This window comes from Nannobrachium achirus (assembly GCF_963921795.1).
Source record: "Nannobrachium achirus genome assembly, chromosome: 13".
Lineage (NCBI taxonomy): Eukaryota > Metazoa > Chordata > Actinopteri > Myctophiformes > Myctophidae > Nannobrachium > Nannobrachium achirus.
Genome location: NC_137833.1, coordinates 44267342 through 44290816, shown reverse-complemented (window position 1 = coordinate 44290816; position 23475 = coordinate 44267342). Strand labels below are relative to the sequence as shown.

The following is a 23475-nucleotide window of genomic DNA, read 5'->3' as shown; positions in this document are numbered from 1 at the left end:
CTTTCCAAGTCTTGGTGAGCCTTCCTCGGCGACACGTTTTCCGGCGACCTTCATTCCGGCGACTCTGCCGGTTACCATCATAGGTTACCATCGGTTACCATCCACAAAACAATGCTCGTTCAACTTTGACCCCTCTGTCACATGGTACTATTTTTCCTCTCGAGTGTATCACTGCGCCGCATTCAACTCAACCAGGCTCTGAACTAGGCGCATCCCGCGGCGGCAGCAGCCGCAGCACACGCCCCACCAAAACAAGCAGCGCTGGCAGCGCTGCAGTCTAGTAGCTGGTCGCAACTCGCAAGCTAGAACGCACGGTTCCAGTGTTTTACGTTACTAGTTATTGTTTCTGCCAGAGGATATCAACATGGTGCTAATTTGCCATTTCCAGTGATGTCCGAATAAGGCCATTGTTGGGCTAAAAACAACTTTCTTCCACCGTTTCCCCAAGGATAAAGCCAACAGACAACTTTGGCTTGCTGCAGCGGGGTTGCCCATTCGTACAACATTGACGAAAGTACAATATCTCCGCATATGTAGTGATCATTTCACTGAAGATGATTATGACCACACAAAGAAAAAACATGTTTTGAAGTGCAGTGCTGTGCCTGGCCCTGCACCCACAACACCCCAGGTAAGACGGACGGACCCGACCAACATACACCAGTTAAGTCTCTATCAGAGTCCAGGGTGAACTTCACCGCAGTGTAGTTTTCTAGCTATCACCTAAAAATACATAACAAAGCCTAGGTGACAGCTAGGAAACTACAATGCGTGAAGTGAATAGCTCTTCACCCTGGACTCTGATAGACTATCAGATATATGGGCATAAAAAGTATGTCACGTGACATCACTTCCTGTACTGACAGTCAAACAAGCTACGAGATTTCTCAGGGTATAAAAGTCCATATATGGTCATTCCCAGAAAAAGAAAAAAAACTTTTATGTCCATACATGGAGATTTCTGATGTCATAAATCCCAGGTCGAAAATGAGAATGTTAGGGTACCCCCTTATGCCCATATATGGAGATCCACAGGCATCAAACCAAGGCCCTAACTCACCAAGGCCCTGCTTGGCATTACTTAGGTACGTTTTATGCCCATATATGGAGATTCCTATATTGTCAATATTAAGGACATAAGGATATTATGTTATATTGACATATGTTATGTCAATATTAAGGACATATATGGGAATGCCCATATTTGGTAATGTCCATATATGGGCATGTTTTGACATAACATAACTATGTCTAAACCTAACTCTAACCCTAACCTCAGTCGACCCAACGGGAGTTCGACCTATGGGGCAGTCCCCGGATGCCATGCCACTTTAGCGCCTAGCTGGAAGTGCGAAAAGGTGATAATTTTATCTGTCAAATCTTGTATTGTCACTGAGGGATATTGGTCTTATTGTTGTACTGTCTGGCATTAGGTGATAAAACAGTTGCCTCAGTGGTGGAGGAACAGTATTCATGGAAAGGTTTTGTTTGATATGGAAAGGACGGCCAAGGCTTTAAAGGACCAGGTCACCTCTGGGACAACCAGATCTTATTTTATTGTTGTGTGGGACACGATCAACACAATCCTGAATAATTTTTTGTGTTCAATCTGTGTTTTTAGATATGTTAGTATTTCAGCATGCTACAACTGGTCATATGATGCATTTTGCATCATATGACCAGTTGTAGCATGCTGAAATCGGCTGAAATACTAAAATATCTAAAAACACAGATTGAACACAAAAAATAACTCAGGATTGTGTTGATCGTGTCCCACACAACAATAAAATAAGATCTGGTTGTCCCAGAGGTGACCTGGTCCTTTAAGGGAGGATTCACAGAGGGAGGAACACGCCCACAGCGTCCCCCGGCGGGAATCGAACCCAGGAGCTTCTAGCTGTGAGGCGAAGCGCTAACCACTGCGCCACCGTGCCCCCGTCTAAATCACAGACCGTAGTCGCATTGCATTGCTCACGCAGTTTGACATTACAAACTATAAAATGTGGTTGTAATGTCAAACATTCTTATCTCTTTACTAGTTGAAGGAGGAGCATGAGACTGCAGTGACGGTGGGGGAGGAGGGAGAGGAGTCTGTGGTTGCAGTGACAGTGAAAGAGGAAGAGGAGGAGTCTCAGGCTGTGACGGTGACGGTGGAGGAAGGGCAGGACTATGTGGTGGAGAAGGTGCTGGATCGACATGAGATGAATGGAAGGGTGAAGTACCTCCTCAAATGGAGAGGTTTCTCAGAGTGAGTCCAAGCCTCCTTTCTTCCCAAGTGATTAACATATCTGTCCTTCTTGTCTACCAACCCAATACATTCAATAATCAAAGTACCTTGATACATTGGCTACATATATGGCCAATTCCATGCCTCGCAATAGTACAAAATGATACACATCTGTTCTCTCAAGGGGTCAGTTTGGGCACGGTCACTCAACATGAACATCAGATCTCGTGAACGTCTTGTGATCACTGTTAATGGATCTGGTGTGTTGTGGTCAGGCCTGGAATGTCATCCTTAGGGTCTAGGCCTCTTGACCTTTTCCAAATTTAAGGGCAAGGAGAACATCAAAGTCATGGAAATAATGAAAATATATGTATACATATTAAATTAGAGCTCGGCTTGGCTCTGACGCGAGTTCGTTCCTCCTCGGCAGAACCTCTGTAAGGACTTCTTATAAGACTCTAACAATGCCTAGTCCTCTATCTGGGGTGCTGTGCTTATGTGCTTAAACTTAGTTATTGCTATGCCTGGTTCGGGACTTCGTCGGTGTTCCACTGGACTAGCTGGGACAACTCAACGATCTAACTGAGAAGCTGGTTTATATGCGTTCTGGTGACGTCATATTGATGACGTCACTCTGACCTGTATGCCGTTCAATCCTGGTTGCCATTGACTCCTCTAACAAATGGCTACTGTCTATGACGGTAGTCCCATATGACATGATGGAATGGACTATCTCCATATATAGTGTTCTCCACTTCTCCATATTAGGCCAAACGGGTCCGCTCCATATCTCCATGTATAGGCCTAAATGCCCGACGTTGAGCTTGGCAACGAAACGTTCCTAACAGCCGCCCCCATATTTACTTTAGAAAATATGTTAAGTTCAAAGAACGTTTCTTGATTCTAGGGCGATGAGACACCCTCGGAAGCTTGTGTGTCAGGTATTGCTCCAGGCCTGATGATCTTCATCTGGCCGCCCCGTTTATAACTTATTTGTTGCACTTCCTCTCCATGCTTAATGATTTCCACCTGGCCGCCCCGTGTTGGATTTAGGGAACACAAAGGTGAATTAGCTGAAGTAGGATTCAAGTTGTTACTGGATATCGTTCTGTCTCTATGACCTCTCAACATGGTAGATTATTAACTCTCCGACTTCTCAACATGTTGGACTGAAGCGTCCTGCCGTCCCATGAAGGGTCTTGCCACCTCATGAAAAGTTTGCCGCCCCTTGAGGGGACTGTCCGGTGTCCCTGAGTCTTGATGTCCGCAACATCTTGCTAAGCTGAGAAGGTCTTTGGTCTTGATCAACACGGTAGACTCCGTCCGTCACTGCCCGTATGCTCAACATCACCTTGCGCTGCCTGCAAAGCCTGCAAAAAGCTCAGATCCTCCTCTCCCAACCAAACTCGATCACATCCTGCTTTCTAGCATAGAGCCTGTATCTCTGGCCAGAGGAACATGGGTGCTTCCTCTATTCGTCATTCTTTTCCCTTGAGGTTTGTCCCCTGATTGGATAGTGGATGAATCCTCTAGTCCTCATTCTCTTCCCTGAGGTCCATCCCATGGTTGGAGGGAAATTCATAAGGCTTCCCGCTAGTTATAATGAAACGCCATCAGGTAAAAGTTGACACCCAAACTGTCGATAAGGTCTGGATCTTCTTCTTGTGTATCATCGTCCTTGATGATTGATTGACATCCCTCCACTTCACAACATTTCTTGCCACCTAGGGATGGTGTCGTCTTCCCCTTGCTGACGTCAGTTTCTGTGTGATCATACATTTCCGATCGTTCTCCATCTTTGACAATTGCTCTCCATCTTTATTCTATCCTCTTCACCAACGGACAATCCTTCTCCATCTTTGTTCCGTCCTTCCTGCCACAGAGTAGGGCCGAAGCGAAGCCCTTTACGCCTGTACTGAGGTGCTCTCCGTTGTATCTGTACATTCGCCGCCCCACAGATTTCCTTCTAGGAAATATGTAAAGGTATCCAGGGCACAGCACCTTCAGTGGTGAGTCTAACTATCCAGAGGAGTTTGGTCGTTGATCAACCAATCAGGTCCGTCCACACTCCGTTCCATATCGAGCACAATTGGCTAACACTGCTTTATCAAGTTAATTGCTGGCTGATGGGTATTGTAACTTCTATGAGCTCTTGGGGTCAGCCTGTGGCTTTGTGTGGCTGAACTGTGGCTCTGTGGAGGCATAGACTTGCCTTCCAGCTTCCTGATCTGTTACACCTGTCCATGGTCACTTCACCACCCTCAATCGACTCCCCCAGTTGGGGTCTCATCTCCAGCGTATCCAACATCTCTGGCATCGCCTGCCGCGTCCTCGCCTATCAAGTCTGCAGTGTCCTCGCTGATTGCCTGCAACCCTACATGCAGCATCTGTAGCATATCTCCAGCATCGGCAGTATTGCCTCCAGCATCAGAAGTATCCCTGCCATCGCCTCCACAACCTGGGGCATTCCTGGTGTCTCAGCCAGAGAACACCTCGTCCTTCCTTCCTGTTTGTCCACCAGGCAAGGCCTCATCTTTCTATCCTGTTCGTCCACCAGTCTCTCCACCCAGGCCATCTGCCTGACAATGCCTCTGATGGGCCGCCCCGTCTGGGCCTCCTCATCTTGTCTTGCTGTCCTGGCTGTCTGCCTGATGTCACTGGCTTAGTCCTGGTGCTGCATCCAGGTTGTTCGCCTGGCAACACAGCTGCTGCTTCATCCCAACATCCAGGCCGCCCTTCTGGCATCTTCCACTCAGCCCCAGTACATCATCCGGGCCGTCCTCCTGATTTGCCAGTCTTTCCCTCATCCTGGTCTCTGTGCCGTCTACCCAATGCTGCCAGTTCTGCCTCATTGCAGCCTCCAGGCTGTCTGTCTGGGGTCGGTCCATGTTTCAAGATGGTCTGTTTCTAGCCTTGCTCTCCCTCCTAGTAGGCCTGCGACATTGTAAATACCTCCTCTCCATGTCCCGATCTCCCTCTGAACGGGATCCCTCACAATTCACATCTCCATTCTTTGATCCATTATCATTTCTGGTCTAAAGGTAGCTTCTTACAGTCGTCACAGGAAGTCTTATCTCTGATATTTGCCGATCCACCCCACTGGGTCCGAGGCTAGGGTATGGACAGTGTTGGTCCCCATCTCGTCTCCTGTCAACATCCTTGGTGGTAGTGACACTGAGCCTGAGACTGGCATGTGATTGTATCCTCTTTGCCTGTGACACCCAAAGCCATGTCTGATGTCAAGGACAGCCGTAAGCAGCGCCTGCGCCAAACAGCTCTCTTCGGCTGTGAAGCGCCCGCATCCTCTTTGTCCTCGTCCACCAAAATGACATCTTTGGCCCAATCCTCTCCCCAAAGACCTATCCTGACCAATCCTCTCCTCCATGACCAATCCTGACCAATCCTGACCAATCCTCTCCTCCATGACCAATCCTGACCAATCCTCTCCTCCATGACCAATCCTGACCAATCCTCTCCTCCATGACCAATCCTGACCAATCCTGACCAATCCTCTCCTCCATGACCAATCCTGACCAATCCTCTCCTCCATGACCAATCCTGACCAATCCTCTCCTCCATGACCAATCCTGACCAATCCTGACCAATCCTCTCCTCCATGACCAATCCTGACCAATCCTCTCCTCCATGACCAATCCTGACCAATCCTCTCCTCCATGACCAATCCTGACCAATCCTGACCAATCCTCTCCTCCATGACCAATCCTCTCCTCCATGACCAATCCTGACCAATCCTGACCAATCCTCTCCTCCATGACCAATCCTGACCAATCCTCTCCTCCATGACCAATCCTGACCAATCCTCTCCTCCATGACCAATCCTGACCAATCCTCTCCTCAAAGACCAATCCTGACCAATCCTCTCCTCAAAGACCAATCCTGACCAATCCTCTCCTCACAGACCAATCCTGACCAATCCTCTCCTCAAAGACCAATCCTGACCAATCCTCTCCTCAAAGACCAATCCTGACCAATCCTCTCCTCAAAGACCAATCCTGACCAATCCTCTCCTCAAAGACCAATCCTGACCAATCCTCTCCTCAAAGACCAATCCTGACCAATCCTCTCCTCAAAGACCAATCCTGACCAATCCTCTCCTCAAAGACCAATCCTGACCAATCCTCTCCTCAAAGACCAATCCTGACCAATCCTCTCCTCAAAGACCAATCCTGACCAATCCTCTCCTCAAAGACCAATCCTGACCAATCCTCTCCTCAAAGACCAATCCTGACCAATCCTCTCCTCAAAGACCAATCCTCTCCTCTCGGCACTGGTCAACTCTGGTGACAGACACGACTGGAAGTCTGGGTACGTGTCGTCTTGTACGCTCGCCACAAAGTCTTCCACTGTTGAATCCATCGTGTCGATGGTAGGTGCTCCATCCGGGAGGCTGTCCGTCTCAACTGGGGTTCTGGAGCCTCTACCCAGAAGCTTGGTCCTACGGCTGGACCTAGGCATCGTGTCCTCAGACAGTTCTGCTATCCCACTTCTGACACCCTAAATTAGAGCTCGGCTTGGCTCTGACGCGAGTTCGTTCCTCCTCGGCAGAACCTCTGTAAGGACTTCTTATAAGACTCTAACAATGCCTAGTCCTCTATCTGGGGTGCTGTGCTTATGTGCTTAAACTTAGTTATTGCTATGCCTGGTTCGGGACTTCGTCGGTGTTCCACTGGACTAGCTGGGACAACTCAACGATCTAACTGAGAAGCTGGTTTATATGCGTTCTGGTGACGTCATATTGATGACGTCACTCTGACCTGTATGCCGTTCAATCCTGGTTGCCATTGACTCCTCTAACAAATGGCTACTGTCTATGACGGTAGTCCCATATGACATGATGGAATGGACTATCGAGAGACAGCCGCTGGCCGCCGCGTCCACGTCCATGGACGCGACCGTGGACGCGTCCATGGACGCGGCCGCGAAAAAAACGTCCGTGGACGCGAGGCCGCGTCCACGGACGCAAACGGCCGGCCGTCCCGGCCGTGGACGCGACCGTGGACGCGGCCGTGGACGCAGACGGCCGGGGACGCGGCCGTGGACGCGGCCGTGGACGAGGCCGCGGCCGTGGACGCAAACGGCCGGCCGTGGACGCAAACGGCCGGCCGTGGACGGGTCCATGGACGAGGTCGCGAAAAAAAGGCAGCGAAAAAGAAAAAAAAAGGTGTCTATTGTATGTATTTTTTGATGGAGAATTCAAATATGACCTTCTTTTTTGCATAGGACAACTCTAACCTGCATCAATTGGTATTTTATAATTGCCAATTGTACCCTATCCATCTAAAAAACAAATTGGATGTCTATTGTATGTATTTTTTGATGGAGAATTCAAATATTACCTTCTTTTTGGGATAGGACAACTCTAACCTGCATCAATTGGTATTTTATAATTGCCAATTGTACCCTATCCATCTCAAAAACAAATTGGATGTCTATTGTATGTATTTTTTGATGGGGAATTCAAATGTTACCTTCTTTTTTAGATATGACAACTCTGACCTGCATCAATTGGTGCATCAACCTACTTACTATCTATCTATCTATCTATCTATCTATCTATCTATCTATCTATCTATCTATCTATCTATCTATCCATATATCCATCTATCTATCCATCTATTTATTTATACTTCACCTTTAGTCCAGAAGAGAGTTCAGCCTCAGGAACTTGCACACATGGAACTGTGTCATGACTGTGTCATGGAGCTAAAACAGAGCCATGTTAAATACTCACAATGACTCTGATGGACCAATCAGGGTGGTGGTGGGGGGAGGGATCAACAATAGACAGAAACTGGATAATGCTTTGTTAACTGTCCCACCTAAGTCCCTGCTAGTCTGAACAAACATCACCTTCCCTCTCATAACACTACTACTACTACATTTATATAAAGCTGCTCTTGCATTTGAATTCAAGTCTGACACAAGTTAAGGTTAACTTAGGTAGTATTTCATTTTGCTGGCTTTTAGGGTCTGTGTGAGTGTGTAGGCTCACAAATTATTATAATTGTCATTAAGTGACTCTGAGATCTATCCATCCATCCATCCATCCATCCATCCATCCATCCATCCATTTATTTATACTTACTGTTTACATTTTCTATAAATATTTATTTCTATATAAAACTCAGTTGTGTGGAGTTATTGTGTGCCTTTTCTTGTTGCTAAAGAGTCCATTTGTTCACTAGACATTAAGTCAAGGTTACTATTTTGAGTTGAAGCTAAGTGTTTTATTGCTTTGTGGTTTAACATGATTTAAAAGGCAAATTCATTGTTATGGTTACTTTAGAAGACTGCTTTTGCATTCATGAGTTAAGAGAGCCAAGCTAATTCAAAGAGTTAGGTTAAAGGAACACAAAACATGACCTAACTCACAGCTGCCATTGGACAGACAGTTACAACATACTCTTATCTTTCACAGAACAGACAATTTTCATTTATTTGATCTATTTGAGACTATGTAGCTGCTCTAGGGGAAATAGAGCATTATATCAGCCTATTCAATTGATAATGACCAATGGGTGCCAGTTTCTAAGTAGTTAAAGCATATTAACATAACAATATATGTGGCCTAGACATGGACATTGCCCAATCAACTCGTAATCTACAGAAATGTCCACCACATCACACAGTATAAAACCTAGTAGGCTTAGTGGATTACCTATGTTAAATCATGTCAGGTTAGTTTGGTTCAAGATTCAAGTATAATAATTTATGAGACAAAAATGTAAACAGCACAAATGTACAATCACATCTAGGCTAGAATGATAACATAAAGTCCTGACTACTCCTTGTTATTGTGGTCCTAAATACTACAATGATTAGTTTGGATGCATTGCTTCTATCATGTCCAATTAAAAATAAATACATTACATACATACAGAAATCTGCCTTCTCCTGTATTGTATTAGTGACATTCATTATAAATAGTAAAATAACAGGACAGAGCAAAAAAGGCCTCTGTTGTGTCTTTATCTGATCACATGCAATCAGACACTCACACTGCACAGCAATACTTTATTACAGGCTCAAGGCCCACAGGGTAAGAAGACCATACATTACAAAGATAATAATTAAAAAAACAACAACAGAGTACATTCACCAAGCCCCAACAGAGCTAAAAAGGCACTCATGCCAGTGGCCTCTAACGGTAGACATGTACCTGACAGAGTTTTCCCCACATTGGTTACAGATATAAGGTTTCTCTCCGGTGTGAATTTGTTGGTGTATTTTGATATGTTCCAGTCTAGGAAAGCTCTTTCCACACTGGTCACAGCAATAAGGTTTCTTTCCAGTGTGATTTTTCTGGTGTGCTTTGAGATGATGAATATCACTGAACCTTTTCTCACACTGGACACAGCAGTATATGGCTTCTCACCAGTGTGGATTTTCAGGTGTCTTTTCAGAGCCGTCTTCAGAGTGAACCTTTTCCCACATTGGTGACAGCAGTAAGGTCTCTCTCAAGTGTGAATCTTCTTGTGTTGTACGAGGCTAGATTTTACAGTGAAACGTTTGCCACAGTGTTCACAGCAGTAAGGCTTTTCTTCGGTGTGAAATCTCTGGTGTACTTTCAGAGCAGCCGTTAAACTGAACTTTTCCCCACATTGGACACAGCTGTACGGTTTCTCTCCTGTGTGAATTCGTTCATGTATTTTGAGATAAGACAATCGAGTAAAGCTTTTCCCACACTGGTCACAGCAATAGGGCTTCTCTCTAGTGTGAATTCTCTGGTGTTCTTTTAAAATCCCCTTTTGAACAAATCTTTTCCCACACTGGTCACAACAATAAGGTTTCTCTCCAGTATGTGAACGCTTATGATCTTTTAATTGTCCAGACGAGCAAAATACTTCCCACATTGTTCACAGCTGAATGGCTTCACTCCGGTATGAATTCTCTGGTCTACTTTGAGATAATAAATTGAGCTGAAGGCTTTTTCCACATTGGTCACAACAGTACTGTCTTGGTTTAACTGAGGACAGCACAGGACAGGGAGAGAAAACACACACCTGATAAGAGCCAGATTCACACATTGATCAGCATTTAAGTAACATCATCATTATTATTGTTGAGTCTGAAAAGAACAATACAATGTGATAGATCTTTACACATCTGACCCATAACATTATTAGCAATTCACATGGTTACTATAATAGGTGAGTCTTCTAGCTTTTAAAAAAAATATATGTCATTAATTCTTTCTCTTACTAAGTGGAACATCCCACTTCTTAATTGTATATTATTTGGAAAGGGTTGAGTAGCAAAATGTTTGCCATAAATTCAATGCTGAGTTGCATTTGTTTTCCTACATTTCCCCTTCAATGTATTATTACAATGTATTTACTATTTCTTACTTAGGTCTACTTAACTTTGTATTTTTACATTATTATATTGATCAACATTAACACATAGTGTGTGTTAGGTTAGGTTAGTTGCAGAGGCCTTTTTTGCAATCCTGTTATTTTACTATTTATAATGAATGTCACTAATACAATACAGGAGAAGGCAGATTTCTGTATATGTAATGTATTTATTTTTAATTGGACATGATAGAAGCAATGCATCCAAACTAATCATTGTAGTATTTAGGACCACAATAACAAGGAGTAGTCAGGACTTTATGTTATCATTCTAGCCTAGATGTGATTGTACATTTGTGCACATTTTTGGCTCATAAATTATTATACTTGAACCTTGAACCAAACTAACCTGACATGATTTAACATAGGTAATCCACTAAGCCTACTAGGTTTTATACTGTGTGATGTGGTGGACATTTCTGTAGATTACGAGTTGATTGGGCAATATCCATGTCTAGGCCACATATATTGTTATGTTAATATGCTTTAACTACTTAGAAACTGGCACCCATTGGTCATTATCAATTGAATAGGCTGATATAATGCTCTATTTCCCCTAGAGCAGCTACATAGTCTCAAATAGATCAAATAAATGATAATTGTCTGTTCTGTGAAAGATAAGAGTATGTTGTAACTGTCTGTCCAATGGCAGCTGTGAGTTAGGTCATGTTTTGTGTTCCTTTAACCTAACTCTTTGAATTAGCTTGGCTCTCTTAACTCATGAATGCAAAAGCAGTCTTCTAAAGTAACCATAACAATGAATTTGCCTTTTAAATCATGTTAAACCACAAAGCAATAAAACACTTAGCTTCAACTCAAAATAGTAACCTTGACTTAATGTCTAGTGAACAAATGGACTCTTTAGCAACAAGAAAGGGCACACAATAACTCCACACAACTGAGTTTTATATAGAAATAAATATTTATAGAAAATGTAAACAGTAAGTATAAATAAATAGATGGATGGATGGATGGATGGATGGATAGATCTCAGAGTCACTTAATGACAATTATAATAATTTGTGAGCCTACACACTCACACAGACCCTAAAAGCCAGCGAAATGAAATACTACCTAAGTTAACCTTAACTTGTGTCAGACTTGAATTCAAATGCAAGAGCAGCTTTATATAAATGTAGTAGTAGTAGTGTTATGAGAGGGAAGGTGATGTTTGTTCAGACTAGCAGGGACTTAGGTGGGACAGTTAACAAAGCATTATCCAGTTTCTGTCTATTGTTGATCCCTCCCCCCACCACCACCCTGATTGGTCCATCAGAGTCATTGTGAGTATTTAACATAGCTCTGTTTTAGCTCCATGACACAGTCATGACACAGTTCCATGTGTGCAAGTTCCTGAGGCTGAACTCTCTTCTGGACTAAAGGTGAAGTATAGATAGATAGATAGATAGATAGATAGATAGATAGATAGATAGATAGATAGATAGATAGATAGATAGACAGATAGATAGATAGATAGTAAGTAGGTTGATGCACCAATTGATTTAGGTTAGAGTTGTCATATCTAAAAAAGAAGGTAACATTTGAATTCCCCATCAAAAAATACATACAATAGACATCCAATTTGTTTTTGAGATGGATAGGGTACAATTGGCAATTATAAAATACCAATTGATGCAGGTTAGAGTTGTCCTATCCCAAAAAGAAATTAATATTTGAATTCTCCATCAAAAAATACATACAATAGACATCCAATTTGTTTTTTAGATGGATGGGGTACAATTGGCAATTATAAAATACCAATTGATGCAGGTTAGAGTTGTCCTATGCAAAAAAGAAGGTCATATTTGAAATCTCCATCAAAAAATACATACAATAGCCACCTTTTTTTTTCTTTTTCGCTGCCTTTTTTTCGCGGCCTCGTCCATGGACCCGTCCACGGCCGGCCGTTTGCGTCCACGGCCGGCCGTTTGCGTCCACGGCCGCGGCCTCGTCCACGGCCGCGTCCACGGCCGTCTGCGTCCACGGCCGCGTCCACGGCCGGGACGGCCGGCCGTTTGCGTCCGTGGACGCGGCCTCGCGTCCACGGACGTTTTTTTCGCGGCCGCGTCCATGGACGCGTCCACGGCCGCGTCCATGGACGTGGACGCGGCGGCCAACGGCTCTTGCTGGGACTATCTCCATATATAGTGTTCTCCACTTCTCCATATTAGGCCAAACGGGTCCGCTCCATATCTCCATGTATAGGCCTAAATGCCCGACGTTGAGCTTGGCAACGAAACGTTCCTAACACATATATTTGTAATGGTATAACTATAAGTGGGGATGAAAGTGCTTACAATTGGGATAATCGCCTACATAATTGCAGACACCTACTGTATAAGCCGTGTCTGTCTGTCTGTCTGTCTGTCTGTCTGTCTGTCTGTCTGTCTGTCTCTCTCTCTCTCTCTCTCTCTCTATTATGTGTGTGCAGGGAGGAAAGCACATGGGAACCAGAAGAAAATCTGGAGTGTTCCGACCTGATCGCTGAGTACATGATGCAGAAAGAGAAAGAAGAGAAGAAGAGGAATGCAGACAGTGAGACGCCTGCAGACGGAGGAGAGGAGATGGGAAGCAAGAGGAAGAAATACAAGGTGAGAAGAAAGGAATAGAGGAGGCCTAGAAGGTATATCTTACTTTATGTACGGTGTCAGAGGAGAGAGCGAGAAATACCAGCAGCACAAAAGAATAAATACAAAATAAATGCTAGGTTATAACAGTGGTTCTGAAACATTTTCACGTGAAAGACCCTCAAATGGATAGCCCCACAAGTCACAATGCATCATGACACATTATGACTTAGTAAATACATTTTTGAATAGGGTTGCCAACGGTCCCGTATTGGCCGGGACGCCCCGTATTCTGACCGAAAGAGGCGCGTCCCGTAAGGGACGTCGCTTGTCCCGGTAAAGGGACTATGCCCATAAAATATATATGTTTCTGTGCGTGCGGCAGACATCGTCTGCCTGCCTTTGTGTGTGTGTGCTGTATGTGAAGGGCTCTAGGACCCTGGGGGTGCCTCGTCGCGTACGTGCGTGCTGCGTGCGTCCCTGTGTAACATGAACGCTCAGCTGCTGTGCGTTGTTGAATGCGAGCCAGCGCGGGCGACACAAAACAAAAGTTGCAACTAACATTTCTCTACCGAAAATAAGTACCTGCATGTGAGATGAGGTTTGTTAGCCAAAGCTCGTTTTGCCCCAAAACTGTGGGACATTCTGAAAGAATGAGTCTCATCTGCAGCAGGTGAGCTGTGTGGGTCTGTGTGTCTGTAGGCTATGTGGCAAAATGCTATAATACTATCTATGGGTTCTTGAGAATCTTCACGTTGAAGAGCTCCAAGCAGATTACTTGTTCCCCCCTTTCTCTGTAGCAGTATATTGTTGACCAGTGCAGTGGTTCCAAAACATTTTAGCCCAAGACCCAAAAGAGAAATGAGACATTTACCCAAACTACGGTTAGGTTTTGGTGGTCGGACCAAAGGGTGTTCGACCTAATGCCATGTTACCGTTTGCACAGAAACTAGTCAAACTGAAGGCATTGAGATGTGGCTTGACAGGAGCGTCTCAGAGACAACCCCTTTCTAAACATGAAAACCTCCCTGCGGGTCCGTTACAGTTGTAGATCTACTATTTTCGTGTGACACCATTGTACAACAAAGTATAATAAATGATTAAGTGGTTACTCAAACTACTCGATTTAGTCAAGTTCAGCTCTATTTTATGTTTATGTTTTACAGGTAGTGCACTCAGAGGACTGGGTCTCGGATGAAGAAGAAAATCAGACGGTCCCAGAGAATGGTTCTGACAGTGATTTTGAACCCTGGGATCAATACGATATCGACAGCGAGTTTACAGGCAGTGACTCAGGTATAGAGCTGCAACTGTTCTCATCAATCTATGACGTAGCTGTCGGGTAGCAACCTTATCTCCATATTTCCAACTCTTTTTGTAAATTAACATCCGACTCCGACGTGATCATACTACAGCGTCACACAAAAGTCACAGAACTGCAAGCTCTAAACGCGGAGCAAAGCGACATGTTTTGAGCTTGTTGATATGCTATTTTGTTTTTTGGAATCCGGTAAAGTTACACTTTTGGACTTTTGGTTAATTATATATTTGTTAATTAACCTGAACACACATTTTTTTTTTTTTTTTTTTTGCAAAAATAGTGAAAATAGCAGATCTACAAGCTCACAACGTGTTGTGATGTGAAACGTTGTGACCTTGTAGATCGGCTATTTCCACTAGCTTTGAGCTGAATTTGCCTATAAATACATGCCCAAAATTGGGATAGATTATTCATTGATTACTTTTTGCAATTATTATTATTAATATTTTCTTGTTTGATAATCTGTTAAATCGATTAGTTTTACTTTTGCACCTCTACTCAGGTACTGATGAGCTTGTTGAAGATATTGATGGAGGAAAACGTCCGCTCTGTCCCAAACGCCAGCTCTGTACCCAATGCGGAAAGTTACTCAACAAGCTTCATAGGAAGACTCACACGTGTGAGATATACAAACTTAAGCCCTATCCTTGTAGTTTGTGTGGCAAGAGTTTTGTTTCTGAGAGGGATCTGAAAATCCACAGCGGCAGGGTCCATAAGGAAGGCTACAAGCATAGATGCACCTTCTGCCTCAAAACCTTCAAAGTAAGGGGAGAAAAGATTGCTCACGAGAAGAGCCATCCGCCCGCAGAGAAACCCTACCAGTGTCCCGACTGTCCGGAGGTGTTTGCCAAGCGTCAAGAGCGCCACGACCACCGGAGGAGCCACAGAGGCCCCCACTGTCCCGTGTGTGACATGGAGTTTTCTAATCACTTTAAATTGGAGCGGCATATGGTTGTGCACACAGGAGCAAAGCAGTTTGTATGTGAGGTGTGTCAACGTTCATTCGGCCAGGCAAGCCACCTGAAATCTCACATGCGTGTCCACACAGGAGAGAAACCCTACCGGTGTCAACTCTGTGATCAGAGCTTTACTCACAAGGTTAGCCTGAAGAGTCACGTCCAGCGTTACCATGGACAAGACCCCCCTGACACAGGAAAGAAGACGGAAAGGAATGAATTCGATGTGACGAATGAACTGGAGAACAATGCTGCTGAGGCTGAGCAAAGTAAGAAAGACACAGAGTACAAGCCTGAGGAGGAGGGAGAGATGAGAGAGGAAGGTACAAAGACAGGGTCTCAAAAGACCACAGGTAGACCCAGAGGAAGGCCAAAAAGATATGCAGTGGATTAGGGCAGGGAAATTAACCAAAAATACTGTATATCGAAACCGATATTTGTTGATGTAGGTTAATTGATTTATCAAATAAATCACTTTTTGTGTCATTTCTTAGATGAAACGAATCGAAGCAAAATGATCTGTCCGAGATAAAATGATCATGCATTAATCATAACAAGGGCGAAAGTTTGAAATTGTGATATTGTTTTGAAGTCATATCGAACAGCCCTAACCCGTAAGTTTAGACGGAGATGTAAATGAAGGTTCATTGGTCTGACTGTCCTGTAAATGACTTGGAGTTGTTAATGAAGACTGACAGAGGTTAGCAATTTGAAGATTTGTTTCTGTTCTTGCAGACGTGATTGGAACTTCCACCACTATACTTCCACCACTGACTGTAAATAGTAGTAGTAATATGAATACTACTTGCATAGATCCAGTTATCCCAATAGATGGCAGTGTGCCCCCTAATATTGGGATCCTAATGAAACATGAGCATGTGATATTGATGAAGGTTACTTGTTTGAACATGTTGCAGTGCTCCATGCATAAAGAGTGTGCATATGTACTACAACAGCTTTGTAAGTGTATCTCAAGAATTTAGGTTAACTTTCATTTTATGACTTGTGTTTTAATCTTCTTACTTGCCTGTAAAGGGAAATTCTCACTGTTGGAAAGTAACAAGTGTTGTACTTGCTGTATTGTGTTTTGAGCTATTAATGTTATTCTCCCCAAAGTATGAGAAATATTGAAAAAGGTTCTGTACTTTTACTTTGAAACTGTATCCAGTATATTTTGATGCTAATACTTTTGTAATTATCTTTCACGCAATTATCGCTTACGTAAGTGTACTATATATTTTTTTTCTTCATATTGAGGTATTGCTACTTAAATTTCTCACCACTGCCAAAAAGCTGTTTTGCAACCAGATGATTTTGGGAAACTGCAGGGCCCCCATTGAGAGCAGCCTCCCCATCCCAACTCGTCATCTCAACACGTTTTGCACAGGACATTTGTGGGATGATGTAGGTGGTCCAAATCCAGCAAGGATGTGCATTGTAAGGGGACTAAATTAGCCAATTGAAATCGTGAAAGCATCTGCGTCTTTTACATTTTAGCTAAGTATTATACTTTGGCTATTCAAATATAGCAGATATACAAGCTTGTAGCTTAAAACAAATACAAATCAATGAAAATATATTCTTTACACGTGAACATTTTGAACTCAAATTTCCTTCTGGGGGTCCCTGGAACAACCTGGAGATTGAGAGTGACCCCAAAATGTCATTTTGGGGGTCCATTTGAGCACCACTGATAGATAGATAGATTCCCCCCCCCCCCCCCCCCCCTTTTTTTCAGAATACTGTTACAATACATTTGTAGAATTGTCCTCAGGTCTCAATGGGTTGGGCTACTGTTTGAAAGAAGGATGAGTGAGTGGTGATCAAAGGGCAACAAGTTGCAAGGACATATGGGAACCAATAGGACAATTGTAGTAAATCCATCACTATCGGGATGATACTTTTTGATAAACGTTAAAGCAGCACTATGTAACTGTTTTGAATGAATAAAATGTAAATCCAGTCGGTATGGGAGAGTATCTTCTTCTTTTGTGTATCATCGTCCTTGTTGATATAACTAAAATGTGGGGTGGTTGTAACACCAGAGAAGCAGTCCGCACAGTGAGTGGGAAGGTCTATGGGCTGGAGCCAGGCTAGATCCTATCTAGTTCAGAGCTTAGGTCCTTTTTAACCTTCCATTGGTTCCAGCCCGCAACACCACCCCATGGTGGTGGTCGATGTCGGTCTGGTCTCGCTCCAAAAAGCTCGCTTCAAAAGCACAAATGTAAGTGCTGGTTGCTTTATATACTGTATGCCTATCGTCTGTGTATTGTGTACAACTAGAAGGCGAATATCTATGCATATAACAGCCTTATGACAAATTATACATTCAACTCACTAGGCATTAACTATAAAATATTTACATTGTTGATTTGATATCCTTCTATTGACAGGCCGCCTCACACTGCACATAATACACATTTGAACAGTCGCGAGGCGAGATGGAGACACAACTATTGGCGAGAATACTGTATCTGACTCGAGGCGAGAATTCCACCACTATTGATGAGATTTCCCGGGCGACTCTTCCACGTTTCCCGGCGACATTATTTCTGGCGACTTTACTGGTATTCCTCCCCACAGCTAAAACGGTCTCTTCGTCATCGCATTTTTTTTAAATCCCCAATACTGATAGGAACCAACATGTAGGAACCAACGTGTGCACTGTGTAGCTGTACTGGGAAAACGTTGGGTGGTGCACCACATTCATGCGCATGCCTGTATGTTATTGACTGTTTACAAACTAGATTATTTTGCTGCTGTTTTTTTGTTATTTACCACGATGGCGCGTTGTGGATATCCTGGCTGTAAAGTGTCAAGGACAAAGGCTTCTATACGCTACAAAAGCTTTCATAAAATACCTTTTCTGGATATGGGTTTGAGAAAACTTTGGCTCGGAGCATTGCGAATGGACCCGAATATTACTCACGAACAGACAAAGGAATTTTTAGTCTGCAGCGATCATTTTGCGCTAGAAGATTTTCGCCCAAAAGAACAAACAACCTCTACTACCTCGACAAATAAAAGACCTGGTCTGAGACAAACAATAAAATGGGGTCCAAAAGCACTGCCAAAGGTCGGAACCGAACGGCCAAGGCTGAAACCACACACAGTTCCCAAACCTTATACAGCTGAGGTAAGTTTACAAATACTATTATTGTTATGATGTCTATAGCTAATCTTTGAGTTCTTTCTATGCAAAAAGTAAGTAACCCTTCACCATGTTTATCTTTCTAAAATATATCCAACACCATTTAATTAGACTACTAGTAGTTAGTTACTACGCAAGTAACGAATATCAGAAAAGCCTGGGCTGATGGTTTATGCCTTTTGATTGATTGATTGATTAATTAATTGATTGATTGATTGAGGTATATATTAGAAGGAATACATGAAAGGTCGACCTAAAACAAAGTCGACCCAAACTCGTTTCCCAACGGGTCTGTGGCCTTAAGCTAGATGCAGAATAGACCGAAATCTAATCTTTGCTTCTGGGGGTCCCTGGAACAAAATATTTTGCGATAGGGGTCCATCCGTGGAACAAAATATTTTGAGATGGGGAACCGTGGCCAAAAACACATTTTGGGGGTCCTTAACCACTGATAGGCACATTCTAAAAATGTCTTCCAAATCCTAACAGTTTTCCTGAAAAAACTTATGTTGCTATCATTGTTTCTCAAACTTTGTCATGTCAAGGACCCCCATAATGATATGTATTTGGCCATGGACCCCCATCGCAAAATATTTTGTTTACATTTTCTCCCTTACATGTTTTGGTATCTCTTTACTAGTTGCAGGAGGAGCATGACGATGATGATGATGATGATGCAGTGATGGTGAAGGAGGAAGAGGAGGAGTCTCAGGTTGCAGTGACAGTGAAAGAGGAAGAGGAGGAGTCTCAGGCAGTGACGGTGACAGTGGAGGAAGGGCAGGACTATGTGGTGGAGAAGGTGCTGGATCGACATGAGATGAATGGAAGGGTGAAGTACCTCCTCAAATGGAGAGGTTTCTCAGAGTGAGTCCAAGCCTCCTTTTCTCCCCGGTTACACCCCGCCACTCCGACATGTCTCCTTTCCGACATGTCTCCATTCCGACACTAACCCTATCTCTAACCCTTACCCTAAACTTAACCCCTATGGAAGTGTCGCCACTCCGACAATAAGAAGTCAATTTCGGAGTGACACCCTTTCTCCCCACATGATTAACATATCTGTGTGGAATAAACTCCTTCTTGTCTACTGACCCAATATGCTCAAAAGTCCCTTGATATATTAGCTACGGCCAATTCCACACCTCGCAATAGTACAAATTGATACACATGTCTGTTCTCCCAAGTGGTCAGTCTGGCCACCCCACATGAACATCAGATCTTGTGAACGTCTTGTGATCACTAATGGATCTCTTGGGAGTGTGTTGTGGTCAGGCCTGGAATGTCATCCTTTTAGGGATTAGGCCTCTTGACCTTTGCCGAAATTAATGTCAGGGGCAGGAAGAACATCAAATAAAACAACGATTAATCCATGGAAATAATTAAAATATAAGTATATATTTTTAATGCATTGTATAACTATCAGTGGGAAACAAATATTTCCCAATGTGTTTTTTTATTGGTATTTAAATGACCAATTTAGAATTGTAGAATCTTCAGAGCCAACAGTTCATACATGTTCAGCCCTGCAGGACTAATCAGAGTCATTGGATTAATTTGATTTAGGGCAGTCCCCTAACTAGGGATGGCAGGATGAAGTTGGGACAATCGCCTGCATAATTACAGACACCTATAAGCTCTGTGTGTGTGTGTGTGTGTGTGTGTGTGTGTGTGTGTGTGTGTGTGTGTGTGTGTGTGTGTGTGTGTGTGTGTGTGTGTGTGTGTGTCCATGTGCAGGGAGGAAAGCACATGGGAACCAGAAGAAAACCTGGAGTGTCCCGACCTGATCGCTGAGTACATGATGCAGAAAGAGAAAGAAGAGAGGAAGAGGAATGCAGCCAGTGAGACGCCTGCAGACGGAGGAGAGGAGATGGGAAGCAAGAGGAAGAAATACAAGGTGAGAAGAAAGGAATAGAGGAGGCCTAGAAGGTATATCTGATCTTATGTACAGTGTCAGAGGAGAGAGAAATGCCAGCAGCAGAAAAATGATATATAAAATAATAATAATCTATTCTAGGATATAACAGTGGTTATATGGTATACATTTTTATGTAAAAGATCCCCAATTTGATATTTATTTGGCAATCTGACAAGAATTCGCCCATAAGAGAAGATTTGTTTTAAGCATGAAAAAATCATGATCAAAATGTTTGTTCACAATGCATCACACGACACATTATGAGTTATACTTAGTAAATACATTTTCAAATAGCTGAAGTCTAAGTATAGAATTATATTTTTTTAATTGTGAAGGTATAATACAGGATTAATTACAATTTACAATAAGCAATGTAATACATCAACACATCAAATTCATAGAAATAGTAATCTAAGAAAAACGAAGGTAAACCAAGCAACAACAACAAAAATGCTATCTAAATGACATGTATGGTCATTGAGGGTAAGCAAGTGCTACGGTAAGTGCTGTGGGCTAAGGTGGGGTCTGAAGCGGTGAGTCTTCAGAGCACAGCGAAAGCTAAGGAGTGAGTCTGCTGTTCAGTGGTTAATCAAACTACTTGATTTAGTCGAGTTTAGCTCTTGTTATTTTATGTTTGTTTTACAGGTAGTGACCTCAGAGGACTGGGTCTCGGATGAAGAAGAAAATCAGACGGTCCCTGAGAACGGTTCTGAAAGTGATTTTGATCCCGACAGCGAGTTTACAGAGAGTGACTCGGGTATGTATATATTTTTTGGTAATTTAACAGCGCAAACCTTTTTGAGCTGGTCGATCTATAAGCTCGACGACCTCGATCTACAATCTCACAATGCTGTGACACGTTATGACCTTGTAGATCGGCTATTTTCACTAGCTTTGGGCTGAATTTGAACTATAATGACTTGCCCAAAATTGAGATAGATTATTTATCAATTACTTTATAAAATTAGCAATGTTTTTATATATTTTCTTAATAATCTGTTAAATCGATTTGTTTGATTATATTAACTGTTGCACCTCTACTCAGGTACTGATAACCTTGATGAAGAGGATGAAGAGATTGATGGAGAAAAACGTCTGCTCTGTCCCAAACGCCAGCTCTGTCCCCATTGTGGAAAGTTACTCAACAAGCTTCATAGGAAGACTCACACGTGTGATGAATACAAACTTAAGCCCTATCCTTGTCATTTGTGTAGCAAGAGTTTTGTTTCCGAGAGGCATTTGAAAATCCACAACAGCCTGATCCATAAGGAATCCAGAATCCATAGGTGCATCTTCTGCCTCAAAACCTTCAAAGTAAGGGGAGATAAGATTGCACACGAGAAGAGCCATCCGCCCGCAGAGAAACCCTATCAGTGTCCCGACTGTCCGGAGGTGTTTGCCAAGCTCAAAGAGCGCCACGACCACCGGAGGAGTCACAGAGGCCCCCACTGTCCCGTGTGTGGCATGGAGTTTCCTTATCTCTTAAAATTGGAGAGACATATGGTTGTTCACACGGGAGCAAAGCAGTTTGTATGTGAGGTGTGTCAACGTTCATTCGGCCAGGCAAGCCACCTGAAATCTCACATGCGTGTCCACACAGGAGAGAAACCCTACCGGTGTCAACTCTGTGATCAGAGCTTTACTCACAAGGTTAGCCTGAAGAGTCACGTCCAGTGTTACCATGGACAAGCCCCCCCTGACACAGGAAAGAAGACGGAAAGGAATGAATTAGATGTGACAAATGAACTGGAGAACAATGCTGCTGAGGCTGAGCAAAGTAAGAAAGACACAGAGTACAACCCTGAGGAGGAGGAGATGGGAGAGGAATTGAATAAGCATACAAAGAAAAGGTATCGAAGGACCACGGGTAGACTCAGAGGAAGGCCAAAAAGAAATGTAGTGCTCGTCTCAGATTAAGGTGGGGCAATTAACCGAAAATACTGTATATGGAAACCTATATTTAGAATGTGTAATCTTAGGACTTCATCTTGTTGGTGTAGGTTAATTGAATCATCAAATTAATCACATTTATGTGTTATTTTTTAGATGGCAACGAATCAAAACAAAATAATCTGTCTGGGATTAAAATATAATTAATTAATCGTAACGGAGGCAAAAGTTTGAAATTGTGATATTGTTTCGAAGTCATATTGCACACCCCTAACTAAGATCCAAGTAAATGCATGGGACTCAAACCAGTAAGGACAGAGGGAGATGTAAAGAAAGGTTCATTGGTCTGGCTGTCCTGTAAATGACTGTATATGAGTTGTTGATGAAGCCTGTCAGAGGTTAGCAATTTGAAGATTTGTTTCTGTTCTTGCAGAAGAGATTGGAAACTGTCCTTCCACCAATAGTGCTACATGAATCACTACTTGCACAGAACCAGTTCGCTCACTTGATGGCAGTGTGTCCTCGCCTTGTGCTAATAATATTGGGCATCCAAATTAAACATGGGTATGTGACAATTAACAAAGGTTACAGTATTGTAAGTGTATCTCGAGAATTTAGGTTAACTTTCATTTTATTTAAATCAATGACTCCAACTAAACAAGAACATCAATACATCAAATGAATGCATAGAATGTTGGATGAAGGAGAGGCTTAATGGCACATGCCTGGGGGGCTGCAGTGAGGAGAGAGTTAACTTACAGTAGTCAAGTTTTGATATGACTGATGTCTGGATGAGTAGCTGGGCTGACTCCTGGCCTGGGTGAGGAAGGGTCTGATCCTACGCATGTTATAGAGTGTGAACCTATAGGATCCAGTGGCCGATGCAATGTGTGCCAAATGACAAATAAAGCAATCTTGATCTTAATCTTGAGGACTGCAATGGAAACAAGCCATGCTAACCTGGTGAATGTTAACCACTATGCCTTAACTATGACATTGCGTTCAAAGTATCAATAAGGATACAAGCATTTCCTACAGATACGCCATGAAGCTGTCTGGCAGAGAGATAATTC

At 43.1% G+C, this 23475-nt stretch overlaps 1 protein-coding gene across 1 annotated transcript; it reads left to right on the top strand.

Annotated features, from left to right (window-relative positions):
* The first annotated feature begins 330 nt into the window (after positions 1–330).
* On the top strand, positions 331–17322 carry LOC308296634 (uncharacterized protein). The gene is made up of 5 exons (XM_080739964.1): positions 331–631; positions 2040–2248; positions 13034–13193; positions 14336–14465; positions 14993–17322. Exons 2-5 carry the CDS (start codon positions 2202–2204, stop codon positions 15838–15840), a joined length of 1185 nt encoding a protein of 394 aa, XP_080596090.1. The 5' UTR covers positions 331–631; positions 2040–2201; the 3' UTR covers positions 15841–17322.
* Positions 17323–23475: the final 6153 nt, after the last annotated feature.